At 37.4% G+C, this 12,587-nt stretch overlaps 1 protein-coding gene across 1 annotated transcript in view; it reads left to right on the top strand.

The window, feature by feature from the left end:
- VWA8 (von Willebrand factor A domain containing 8) overlaps positions 1 to 12,587 on the top strand; it is a 298,600-nt gene that overhangs the window by 22,294 nt on the left and 263,719 nt on the right. The window contains exons 3-4 of the mRNA XM_081046044.1: positions 9,120 to 9,250; positions 12,304 to 12,414. Coding sequence (XP_080902170.1) covers positions 9,120 to 9,250; positions 12,304 to 12,414 — 242 coding nt within the window. The remainder of the gene's footprint in view (positions 1 to 9,119; positions 9,251 to 12,303; positions 12,415 to 12,587) is intronic.

Genomic DNA, 12,587 nt, shown 5'->3' with positions numbered 1-12,587 from the left:
CATGGGTGACAGAACACCATGCAAAAAACTGTGTCATATTTGTGTAATGTGGAATAGTTATTGCAGCTATTTGTCACTTTTAAGGAATGGGTGACAAAAGTTACACAGAAGGCCTCCAGGAAGGTGTTACCTAAGCTTCTCTTCCTTTATCGAGTCAGAGCTGGAAAAACAAGCTGAGAAGCAAGGCCTCCAATCGTACGATTCCCCTTATTTTTGATAGTTGCGCTAATTGCCTCTCATGACATGAGAATTTGTGAAAAGGATTTCATTTGAAATTTCTTTAGATGTATTTTTAAGACTACAGCCCTCAAAAGGGAGAGTCCCATCAACTTCTAAGGCCCTTTAAGGTGACCCTAAGTCTCCTCTGGAATCTCTACAACAATCTTTATTCAGTGCTTAATTTTTCTTTGATCTTCTTTCTCCCAGCAGCCTTATTCAAGATGGCTTGAAATTTTGGATGCCTTGTATTTTCTGTTAATGACTGTTGTTGCTTTCTGCAACTTTCATTGCAGATGTACAATTTTTGAGCTGTGTAATATGTTAAACAGGCTTCTTTGGATCCACCTGGTAATTTAGTCAACATTAATGACATTGTTTGATGAGAAAACGAATTCAAGTAGTAAGCCCCTCACACAAAAATCACATTTTAATGTATATGTGACACCTATGATAGACAGAGGATTAATACTCATAATATACAAATTTATCTTACAAATTGATGAGAAACATCATGTAATGCAGTAGAAAACAGCCAAAGGATCTAAATAGGCATGATTTAGGGGATGAAATCCAACTGGCCAATAAGTGTATGAACATGTGTTCTAACCCTGCTTAATAGTTAGGGCGATAAAAATTATACAATAACCTAGAATTTTCATACATCACCTAGGTCAAAGTTTAAAATGATTATAATATCCAGTACTCACAAGATTGCAGGGAAATGACGTCATACATTGCTGGCATAAGCGTGAGTGTATGTGACCTCTTTGGAAAGTAATATGGTAGTAGCTATTAAAATAAAAAATATACCTGTGTTTTGATGTAGCAGTTTATTTATAGGTTCTATCTATTAAGGAAAAAATCAGCACATAAAAGGGATATTTGTATGTACTATAAATATATTGCAGCATTTTGTTGTTTTAGGTAGTGGCAAAAACTAGAAGCCATCTGAGTGCATCAGTAGTGGAAGGATTGACTTAATTATTGTATATTCATATTGTGGAATCTTGTACAGCTGTTAAAAAAGATTAAATTAGATTTATATCTGTGATCCGAGAGGCTGTCTATGTGATATGAAGCAAAAATTGCAGACTGTAGAGTTGTATTTAAAGTATGATACCATTTTGTTTAAAAAATGTTTCTTGAAATACTTTTTACAGGTGTTTTATATGTCTGTTTATATGTAGAGAAAAGTGTGGAAGGCTACACTCCAGGCTCTTAGCTTTGACTTCCTTCTGAGACACTGGGTTAGGAGTAGGATTAGGAATGGGAGGGGTCAAGAGGGATCATTAAATTTTTTTTTTTTTTTTTTACATTTTGGATTTTTCTTTGGTATGGTAAGCATGTATTAGCTAAATCTAATAAAAACCCCATGTTGAAAGTGAAACTTTTATTAAAGTAAAGAATACATTCATTGTAAGTTTGAACTGCTTTTTCTGAGACCTGACTCATAAAAATAAAAAGTTCATGCTTTATGTTTAAAAAATTTGGTCTGATTTGACAGGACCTGAAAATTCCTGGTTCTTCTGAGATGTGTTCATAACCAAATGTCATTCCTTGGTTTCATTTTATGTTTTTGGTTGTCATTGTCTTGTCATGAATATGACTATCTATACTAAGACCAACAAAGATATCTTTGGGAAATTATCATAATTTAGCAACACTTTATAGATAAACACTTTAGGAGGCTGAGTTGCAAATTGAACTTTGGGTATTAAATTGTGTTCTAATGTATGTCATCCATCATATTGCTGCTTTATCACAGTTCTTCCCTACTTCCACTATGGCTGTTATTAATTTGCAATATGGTTTTTCAAAAAAAAAGAATAGCACTTTTGTTCCCATTACAAAAATAAAACAGTACAAAAAACTTGTAAAATATTGAAAAACAGAAAGGATAAAACTCAGTTATCCATAAGCCTGATAATAAACACTGTTAACATTTTAATATGTGTTTTTCTAATCTTCTGTTAACAGTGTTACTAAGTATAACTTACATACAATAAATTTCATATAATTAAAGTGTACAATTTCATTAGTTTGAACTTATGTAGAGCCATGAAATGTCACCATAATCAAAATATTGATCAAATAAATGCATTATCCCCACTGAAGTTTACTTGTGCCCCTTTATAATGTCCCTAGTTCCTCTAGTCTCTGAGAATCCCTGGTCTACTTTGTAGATTTACTTGGATTTTTCAGAATTTTATATAAATGGAATCATAGTATATATTGATATACTATGTTTGTCAAGTTTCTGTTACTCAGTGTAATTATTTTGAGGTTCTTTCACGTTGCATGTTTTAATAGTTCATTCTTTTTTTATGCTGAGTAGTATTCCTTTGTATAGAAACATTACAATTTGTTTATGCATTCACCTGTTGATGGACATGTTCTAAGACTTTTGAAATAAAGCTGCTCTGAACATTCAGATACAATTCTTTGTATGGACATACACTTTCTGTGTGTGTAAATACCTAAGAGTGAAATGGACGTATCACATGGTAAGTGTTGAACTTTCTAAGAAAGTGATAGTTTGTTTTCCCAAGTGGTTGTATCATTTTACATTTCCACCAGCAATGGAGGAGTTCCAGTTCCCCCACATTCTTGCCAGCTCTTGGACTGGTCAATCTCTTTAACTCCTCCCTTACCTGGTTCTTACTGGCTGAGGGGTAGACAAGGTGCTTTACCTGTAATCCTCATGATAGTCATCTTTAGTGATTCAGTTATTCCCTCTCTTTTGAAAATAAGGAACCTTAGTCCTGGAAGATTCAGAATACTTGTCGGACACTGATCAATGGCGGGATAAGAAATCACAATTACGTCCGTTTGGCTTCAAAGTCTTTTTCTTCCCATTCTATTATGTTGCCTTTTGGGATCCTAAGAAAACCTCACCAGTTTTGAAGGATTTATTATAATGGAATTTGACCGATGCATAATTTTCTGCAATTTTAATCTTTACATCTATGACAAACTGGAGTCTGTGAAGAGAGAAAACTATAATTTAGGTTCCTTGAGTAGAATTATTTTAAAGCCCTTGACTATGCCTGGGAAAAAAATAGTGCATATTTTTTTGAAACAAGTATTGGCTAGGAATTGCACAAGGAATTTAGAACCAGATGTTTTATTTTTTACATAGAGAAGGAAATTACAGGCTATATAATCAAGTTCTGGTATTCTTCTGACATAATTTTATCATTCTGTGGACTCCTGAAAGGTAGCATCTTGTGCCTGAAAACCTTGCATTGGGGGTTTCTCTTAGGCACTGGGCTGCTTATATTATGCATGGTTATGCATGGCAATTTGGCAGTTTGTTTAGCACATGTTCGTAATGTACAGTCTTACATCTTGTTTCTATTTCTGGAATGCTTTTAAGCATGACTCATGTTTTCTTGAGGCCATCCTAAAAATACAGCCAGTTTCAAGATTAATGTGAAATGCACCGCCCACACTGCAGGGCCTTGCCTAGTGCTTTCTCGCAGTCGTTTCATGCAGTTTCTTGACAAATGAAATGTTTTCTCTGACAAAATACACTATCCTAAAATATGGGTAAGTGAAAACGGGATTTGGGATTTTTTTTGAGAAGTGGGCCCTCTGATATGAGAACAACAGAATGAATTTGAATTTTAATCAAAGGAGTTAAAGAAGGTATCGTTGGTATCACCCCAAAGCAAGAAACAGAATTAATGGCCAGAAAAGCAAGTGCCCTCGATGGGAGGGAGCCCGTGAGGTCCGCACTTGTCGGGAAAGTCTTGGACCTGAAGGTAGAGTCTGTTGAAAAGATTTTGGTGGAGCAATAGGACTTAATGCCTGGAGAGCAAGCTTTGGTCTCAAATGGTATAAGTCTGAATGTTGGTTTATGCACCTGTCACCTGCGGACAAATGCTACCACCTTCAGAACTTTGATTTTTTAATTTATTTATAAAATGAGGGTAATGAGTATTCAACAAATGCTTAAATGATACTTATTATTACCGGACACTGCTAAGTTCCTAACCGAATCCTCATAACAACTTTATAAATAAGGACATTTCTCATACCCACTCTGCAGTTGGAGAAACAGCACAAAGGGTTTAAATAACCGATTCAGGTTACAGAGCTAGTAAACAGCAGAATTGGGGTTTGAACAGTTTGACTCGAGTCTGTATCCTTACCTACAATCGTCCGCTACCTCCTAGGGTTGTTGTGAGATCAACTGAGATACTGTACAAAAAATCATTTGAATTTTCACCTGGCACTTGACAGGAATGCAGTGAGTTATAGCATTATTATTACTGTCATTGAGAGTAGATCAAAGCAGGGAAAAGAAGAGATCTTTGTGAAGGTACAGTGTAGACTCCAAGGCCAGCCCCAGGATCCAGAAGCTGCTTATACAAATTAAGAAAATTATGTAGGGAGATGAGGATAAAGGGAGTCAAATATATGGCGATGGAAAGAGAACTGACTCTGGGTAGTGAACACACAATGGGATTTATAGATGATGTAATACAGAATTGTACACCTGAAATCTATGTAACTTTACTGACAATTGTCATCCCAATAAACTTTAATTAAAAAAAGAAAGTAAGATAGAAAGAAAGAAAGAAAGAGGAAAAGAAAAGGAAAGAAAGAAAGAAAGAAAAGAAAGAAAGAGAGAGAGAGGGAGGGAGGGAGGGAGGGAGGGAGGGAGGGAGGGAGAAAGAAAGAAAGAGAGAAAGAAAGAGAGAAAGAAAGAAACTTACGTAGACTTGAAATGTAGTGGTGACGTGGGCCTTAGCTATCCTGACGTCTAGAAGCTCAAGCCAACGGTAGAACTTACTCACTACTGACTTGCCTCCCGGACAGTTTCGCCTTTCGAGGTAGTGGAAGCTGAGAGGAACTCTTTCTCTGGGTTTAATTGTGATTAATTAGAAATAACTCATTAGTGGTATGCAAGCAACAGAAACTTTGGGGGACAAACAAATGTTGACGCAGACACAGTATTTCTCAACAGGGTACCACTGACACATTGGACAGATGGGACTGTTTTGGGTATTGTAGTTAGCCTCCCTAAATGTCAGCAGTGTACTGAATTATCCCTCATCCCTGGAAGCTTTGCAACAACTAAAAGTACCTCCAGACATTTCCAAGTGCCTCTGGCAGGCATAGAGTACTGGCAATACAGCCACTAACTACCGTGTTTCCCCGAAAATAAGACCTACCCCAAAAATCAGCCCCAGTTAAGATTGTAGGCCATATGGACGCATTTCCTACATTATGACGATGTTCCAGAAGAAGATGCCATGATTGTATTTGAATAAATGTAGAGTGTTGTACATGAGAAAAATAAGACATCCCCTGAAAATATACCCTAATGCGTCTTTTGGAGCAAAAATTAATATAAGACCCGGTCTTATTTTCAGGGAAACATGGTAGTTGAGAACCGCTGTTGAGTGGCAAGAGTAATGGAAGAGATCGCTGGGAATTGTCAGATGTGCCTTAGGCCAGTGGTTCTCAACACACAGAAGGATCGTGCTGAGCAGAAGACACTGCACGAGCATGCTCAGGACCATTTATACACAGTTCCCAGGGTTCCAGCTTTCAGGGACTCCATGCCTTTCTCTCCTGCTTCAAATGTGCATTGCAAGGCTGACCAGCTTGCCTCCAGGCCACAGCTACAGTTGCCCTCCTAGTTCTCAAAGCCACCAAGCTCACAACAGGGCAAGACTTAACCGTTTTTGCCCCACACCACATTCAAGGGCCTTCTTTAAATGCTAATAAGAGTCACGGGCTCACTGATAGCCGCCTCCTGCATCATCAGGCCCTCTTGTTAAAAGGTCCTGTAATCCAGATATGGACCTGCTCCACCCCTAATCCTGCCGCATTCCTCCCAGAGATGGAGGAAGAATTAACTGCCAATAAATTTTAATACAAACCTATACTACTAGAGCAGATTTACAAAAAAAACACTCCTAGACAACCCAGATTGGACTCTCTTCACTCATGAGAGGGTTTTTTTTTTTTTTTTTTTTTGTAGAAAATAGCATACAAAAGACTAGAGATGCTTTAGTTACTCTACATAATATCTTAGAAAATACAAGCCTTCCCTCTGGGGCCAGCACACAACTAGCTGAGCTAATAGCTTTCACCCAAATACTAGAACAGAGTAAAGAAAAAAGAGCCATAACTCTGGCTAATCAATGTGTTAGTTTCACTGGCTGCTCCAACCAATGCTTGAATCTACCTCAGACTATCCACACCATGAGACAAGGACAGGTAAAAAAGAAAAGAAGAGAAAGTGCATTGGTGTCCACACTGCTCTGTGATTATAGCTATCACTGTGATTCTTCTCTAGTTTGCTAAAAATATATCTATATTTCGAAACCTCAGCACTTTATTCACACTGACAACATGTGAGGGGCAGAACTCAACATTTCATTAGGAACTGCTGCCTTTGACTTTAAAAACTCTTGAAAATGAGTATCGTTCCAAGGTCAAGACATTCAAAATGGAATCATATGTATATAGAAATAAATTGAGAGTCTGTAATTATGAATAGTTACAAATAGCTATAAATAATAAAAGGTGGGAGGAAGCTGAAGAGACCAACTGGGCTTTACCTTCTAGAACCCTGGAAATCTCATAAATCGTCAAGTCCAGGTAATGGAAGGGTTGGCACATGTCCAAGGTTGCATACAAAGGAGTGACCCAAAACTATAAGAGTCGTGTGGGGAAGGCCTGTGGCTGAGATTTGTGCAAATAAAGATTAAAAAAAATACACAACACCCACGTGTTTCAGTTTTTAATTGCCTATTTGATATCAGAGTAAGAAAAAGTAGCAGAGCTGCCGCATAGGGAATGTGGTATAACTTCACTGATCAAGAAGTTACAGCTTCTTAACTCTTATTTTGTTTCATTCCCAAGCAGCAAGCGGACGGACTCGTCTTGAAATAAGAAAGAGTAGACTATATCACAAAGATGGATTTAAGTGTGAAGCAGGAAAGAAAACAGTGCAGTGACCATCTGGTAGTTATAAAGGAGAGTGACTCTCCAGGCTCAGGTGAATTGCATCCTAGCATCATGAGACTCCTTACTAGATTCTCAGACACATAGGTCTTAGAGCAATGTTTCTCAATCTGTTTTTCACTATTGCTTTCCTAAGGACATTTTCCCCCAATTGTCTCTCCCAACTCCATGAAATTTCAGCACCATAGATACACTGTATATCTGTTTATGCATGATGGTTCTTTGGTCGACAGCAGACCATTGTAGTATCTAAGAATTTTTCTTAAGCCCCTCTCTAGGAACCAGTGTTTGACCCCTTGGGGGTGATGTCCTCCCCCTTTTTCCCCCCCATCCATGAATGTCATATAGGATTCCTAGAGGAAGGAAAGAAGCCAAGTCTCCTGACTTTCAGACATAGAGGCACTTGGTTTCAGGAAATTACAAGATGCTTTGGTGTGACACCTGTGAAATAATAAACTAACTATGCTGCCCAAAACCTTGTCCGCGATCTTCCCAGCAGAAGAGAATCAGAAATGTATCCTTATTTTTTCAAATGATTAGATGTTAGCTTTTGGGGGCGGGGGAGATGATATTGTGCTCTAGCCATATTGTGCTCTTAGAGGGCAATAAAGAGCACAGCTTTAGTCCTAGGTAAGTGTTTTTAGGTTAATCTTTGAACTCCTTCATGATCTCACTGGGTGATTATAGAAAGTTTAAAAAGTATGGAGTAGCTGTGTGTGTGTGTGTGTGTGTGTGTGTGTGTGTGTGTGTGTGTAAAATGCAATACAATAGTAAAACAAACACTACAGCTCATACCCAAATTAAGAACTAAAATTTTACCAATACCATTGAAGCTCTTATAAGAATCTGATTCTGTGCCCAGGTATCCAATATCCTGAATTTATCATTCTCTTGCTCTTTTGCTTTTGCAAGCACTGTTTTATCACATATGAATGTATTTATAATGAATTCAATTTACTAGTTTATGCAACTTTATCAAAATAGTATCATAATGTGATTTATTCTGAGACTTAGTTTTGTCCCTCAGTATCATACCTTGTAAAAGTTAAATATATTGTTGGAAGTAGTGGTAGTTCATTCTTTTTTTGTTGTTATATTCCATTGTTGTTGTTTTAATCCATCTTTCGTCTCAGTTTTATTTTGAATAACACTGCTATGAGTATTATATATGTCTCCTGGTGTTCAAGGGTGAGAGTTTTTATTATGTACCTGGGAATGCACTTGCTGGGTCACTGGGTGATTTACAGATGAGCAAACACAAATTAATTGTGTTAATTCAAACATCTTAGAAAATGCTTAAGCAGAAGATGAGCAGATTGATGGGTAGACTTAGAAGGGCGTTGTATGGAGTAGTCTTTTATTCCCAAAAGAGTTGGTGTAGAAGAATAGACTTCAATTCTAAAGAAGTTTTTTAAGTCTTCATCAAACTTTTTAACTGTGAAGTTTGAGATCTCACAATCCATTGCAAACTTAAGTTAAAATATAGTTTTCTTAAAATTTTCAAGACTATGATAATCATTAATTGTCTGGGGTGATTTGATCATATCCCCGTTTTAGAACAAAAGGGTTGGACTCTGACACTGATAAAGTAATGATACTATTTATTCCTCATATCACCCTTGAAAATCACTTTTATTCCTTAGGTGACACTTGTAAGTGATGGTTCAAATGTTCTTCTAAGCTTTTAAGTGTTAGATGGTGTAACTCTGTGATATCATAAACTTTGTCTTGTTTTCATAGTGATAATGATGGTTTTATTGTAAAACAGTGAAAATTCACCAGGTGTGTGTATCATTGTATGTGTATATACGTATACGTGTGTGTATGTATTTTAGGATACTATCTTCATTGATTGCTTGGAGGTTTATATTATACGTCTGATTTGCATTTCATGTTATCTTTTTTTCTCCTTTAAGTTTCAGACTCTCTGGCCCAATCTGTAATTCAACATCTGCGATGGATAATGCAAAAGGATCTTTTGGGGCAAGATGTCTTTCTAATAGGACCTCCTGGACCTCTCCGCCGCTCTATTGCTATGCAGTACCTGGTGAGCAGCAGATTCTTGTGCTTTCCTAAGGGTCTGAACTTTGATAAGTTATGTTGTAAAATAAGTTAAGATTAATAATTTGTAAAAATATCAGGATTTGTTATTACTTGAAAAAAAATGTTAATGTCAAAGGATGATGTATTTGTAAAGAGTTTGGAATAAGTTATTTGGGAAGCAAATGCATATTTCCCTTTCACAGCTTTAGCAAATTTCTGCTGTAACTAGAAACGTCTCCACTTCCAGTGGAAAAGAGCTATAAATTCAGTCAATGAGTAGCAGATAGAATCAGCCACTCAGATTACAAAACAAAACAATTTTATTCTACTTAGGGGACATTCTTTTAGCTCAGATCCACATTTTCAAAAGCCAAACCATTCTCTTTGATTTTTTTGATTTTAAGCGGTCTTTAAAGGGAGCCTAACGTTTGTAGAATATCTCTTTTGTGTTACACAATGTCTTTTTTTTTCTTTAAATAGATGAGAAAGCAAGTTCATTAAATAACTCACTCCAGCTTTATCCAGCTAGTGAATGATGGAGCTAAACTTCAAATCTCGTATCCTCTCTTCTTTCTGACATGTTATCCTCTTAAATGTTTGCAGTTCTCTAAGCATGGTTGTGAAGTGAGTGGAAATATTCAGTTCTCAACCCCTCATAAAAAAACGTACAAGATTTTCTTTTTACTATTTTGTCAGCATTAATAGACATTGCTCTAGTGATTTGAGGAAGAATGTTATCACGTGACGTTGTTTTGTTCTGAAAATGCTTTTTAGGATAAAGAGAAAAACCTTGCTTAAACCTTCCTTGTGTTATTAAAGAGTTGATTTCTATGCCGTTGAAATACACTTCGTGTACTCCTTTATGTCAGTGGTGAATTTATCGTGGTACTTCCAAATCATGTAGAACAGGAATGATGATGCAGTAAACAAATCAGAACCTCAGTCCCTCTAGCCCACCCCTGTCATAACTTTTGTTCCTAGAACCAGTTTATGCCATTGTAGCCTCACTTGATTATTAATAATACACAAGGCAAAAGTGTCTCGTGTAAGAATGCAGAGTCAACTACTGAGAATCCCAGATCTAGAGCCTCTTTAATTTTATGTAAGATGTGCTCTCTCTTCCTGGCTCATTTCAGAGACCATCACATCTCACTTTGATTTTGTTTCTGGCAAGACTTTGAAGCTTGTCAGGAAGGACTGTGGAATGAGAAGGGCTAGGAGGATATAGGAGTCTTGTTGGTTCAAAAACACAACATAAGTCTCTGCGTGTGAAGCCTGTATGTGAAAACATAGCTTTATATTGTGAAACACCTGAGGTCGCTTTGGGATGTGGACATACACAGAAGAAAACTGACAAGCGTAAGCTGCCTTGCAAGCTCTGCAGTGGGTACTGTTGCCGTTAGATAAAAGGTCCTATGCTTAGTAGTAGCTATAATAGGTGAGGTCTTTAAGGCAGAAATCTGGGGGCAAGCCTGCTGAATCAACGAGAGATTAAGTAGAAATAATTTGATAGTTGTGTTTGTATTGAACTCACATAAAACGAGTTTTGTAGATGGTTCAGCAAAACTCAACAGACCTGCCGCCGCCCCCACGTGCTGCTTGGGTGCTGTTTGTGAGCCTCTGAAGTGGCAACAGAGGGGGCTTCGTTGCAGGTCTTGGCTGGCGAACTGTCCCAGGATGCAGCTGTCAGGACCAAGGACAGTGTCCTGGTGTGGCCTTCAGCATATTACTGTGGTCCAATGTAGTGATAAGAGGCACATGTCACTTTGTCAGCCAGTGTGAATGACAGGGTGTTTCTGTGAGGGGCTTCCCTTTCAGCCAATCAGTGAAGCACACCCGAAGGTCCCGGGGAAGTGCTTCAGAAGTAAGAAGGAGGTGTCTGCTGAAAGGAGAACCCGCTCCTTGACTCCATAGGCACTCTCACAGGCAATTCCTTGTTTAGAAAAACATCCTTTGGGATCACCACTAGGATGTGTCTCTATTAAAAAATGTTTCCTTCTTTCCATGTATACTTCAATTTATGTGTATATGGGAACAGGCACATTTAAAAAAAACTGAATACAATATATTTTTATCAATATCACATGGAGATATGATGGAGAAAAAAATACCTTTTCTGGAGTATAAAGTAATTTACTGGAGTATTAAGAAGAAAGTTGAATGAGCATAACATTAATGGTCATTAATCACATGCGCATTCAACTTATTTCTTTATACTCCAATAAATTAATTTGTTCTCCCTGTTTAGTAAAAACATACTATACACCTTATTTGATTAGAGGATGCCATTGTTTTTAATTCAACACTGTAAAACCAAGGATAATGTTACAAACTCTTTGTACAAATAGCTTTTACATGTAGGGAAAAATGACTTTAGGGATGAATAAATTCTAAAACAAATGGATTCTGGATTGTTTCCCTTTCAAATCATATGTGATTTTTTTTTTTTTTTGGTGAAATAGTCCTTTGTTTCCCATCCTCCTCCTTCTCCCTCATTCCTTTCCATCCTTTTTCTTCTTTTCCACCCTGAATAGCTACATCTGTGTCTCTCTTTTCCGTTTAACTCACTGCTGGCATTTACCTGATTTCCACACTTGGTAGAGTACCTAACATATTGTGTACAGTTGGTAAACATTGGCTAATGAAATAAATTAATTTAAATCACCTTTAAGAAAAGATGACCATTACTTGCCATAATGGCTACCATTTGGGAGAAAACCAAGTAGCCAAATTATTACATATGATATTTGAAAAGAATTCTATGGGAGACATGAAGATTCATACGATCTAATTCTGATTATTATTGCTTAAGTAGTAAATAATTACTAAGTTGTAAATTATGGGGTGCAGTAGAAGTAGAGCTTTGAGGAGAAAGATACGCATGTTTCGATTAATGCTCAGTTTATTGCATTTTTCTCAAAGCTGAGACGCAAAAGGTTTTAATCCAGAATTCCATTTACATGCTCTTCTCTAGGGCAATGGCTTTGTCAGCTCCCGAGCATGACAAATAGTGGGAATGTGATTTTATTTTGGAACCATTTCCTTCTCTGCCTACAGGAGCTGACCAAACGGGAGGTTGAATACATCGCCTTGTCCAGGGACACCACCGAAACCGACCTCAAACAGCGACGAGAGATTCGTGCAGGCACCGCCTTTTACATCGATCAGGCAAGTTCTGGTCTCGCTCTGACACATGACTCCTGACTCTGGTCTAGATGCAATGGCGAGAAAGAGAATAGCTCTTGTCGTAGTGAAAGATAGGTGTTCTGTGCTGTGTGTAGACAGATTTGATTTAGATTGTTGGTTCTTCTGTTCTTGGAAATGCCTTCTTGGTTTATGCT

Source organism: Rhinolophus hipposideros (assembly GCF_964194185.1).
Source record: "Rhinolophus hipposideros genome assembly, chromosome: 4".
NCBI classification, from domain to species: Eukaryota; Metazoa; Chordata; class Mammalia; order Chiroptera; family Rhinolophidae; genus Rhinolophus; species Rhinolophus hipposideros.
The sequence above is the reverse complement of the archived record's forward strand: the minus strand, read 5'-3'. Positions and strand labels throughout refer to the sequence as shown.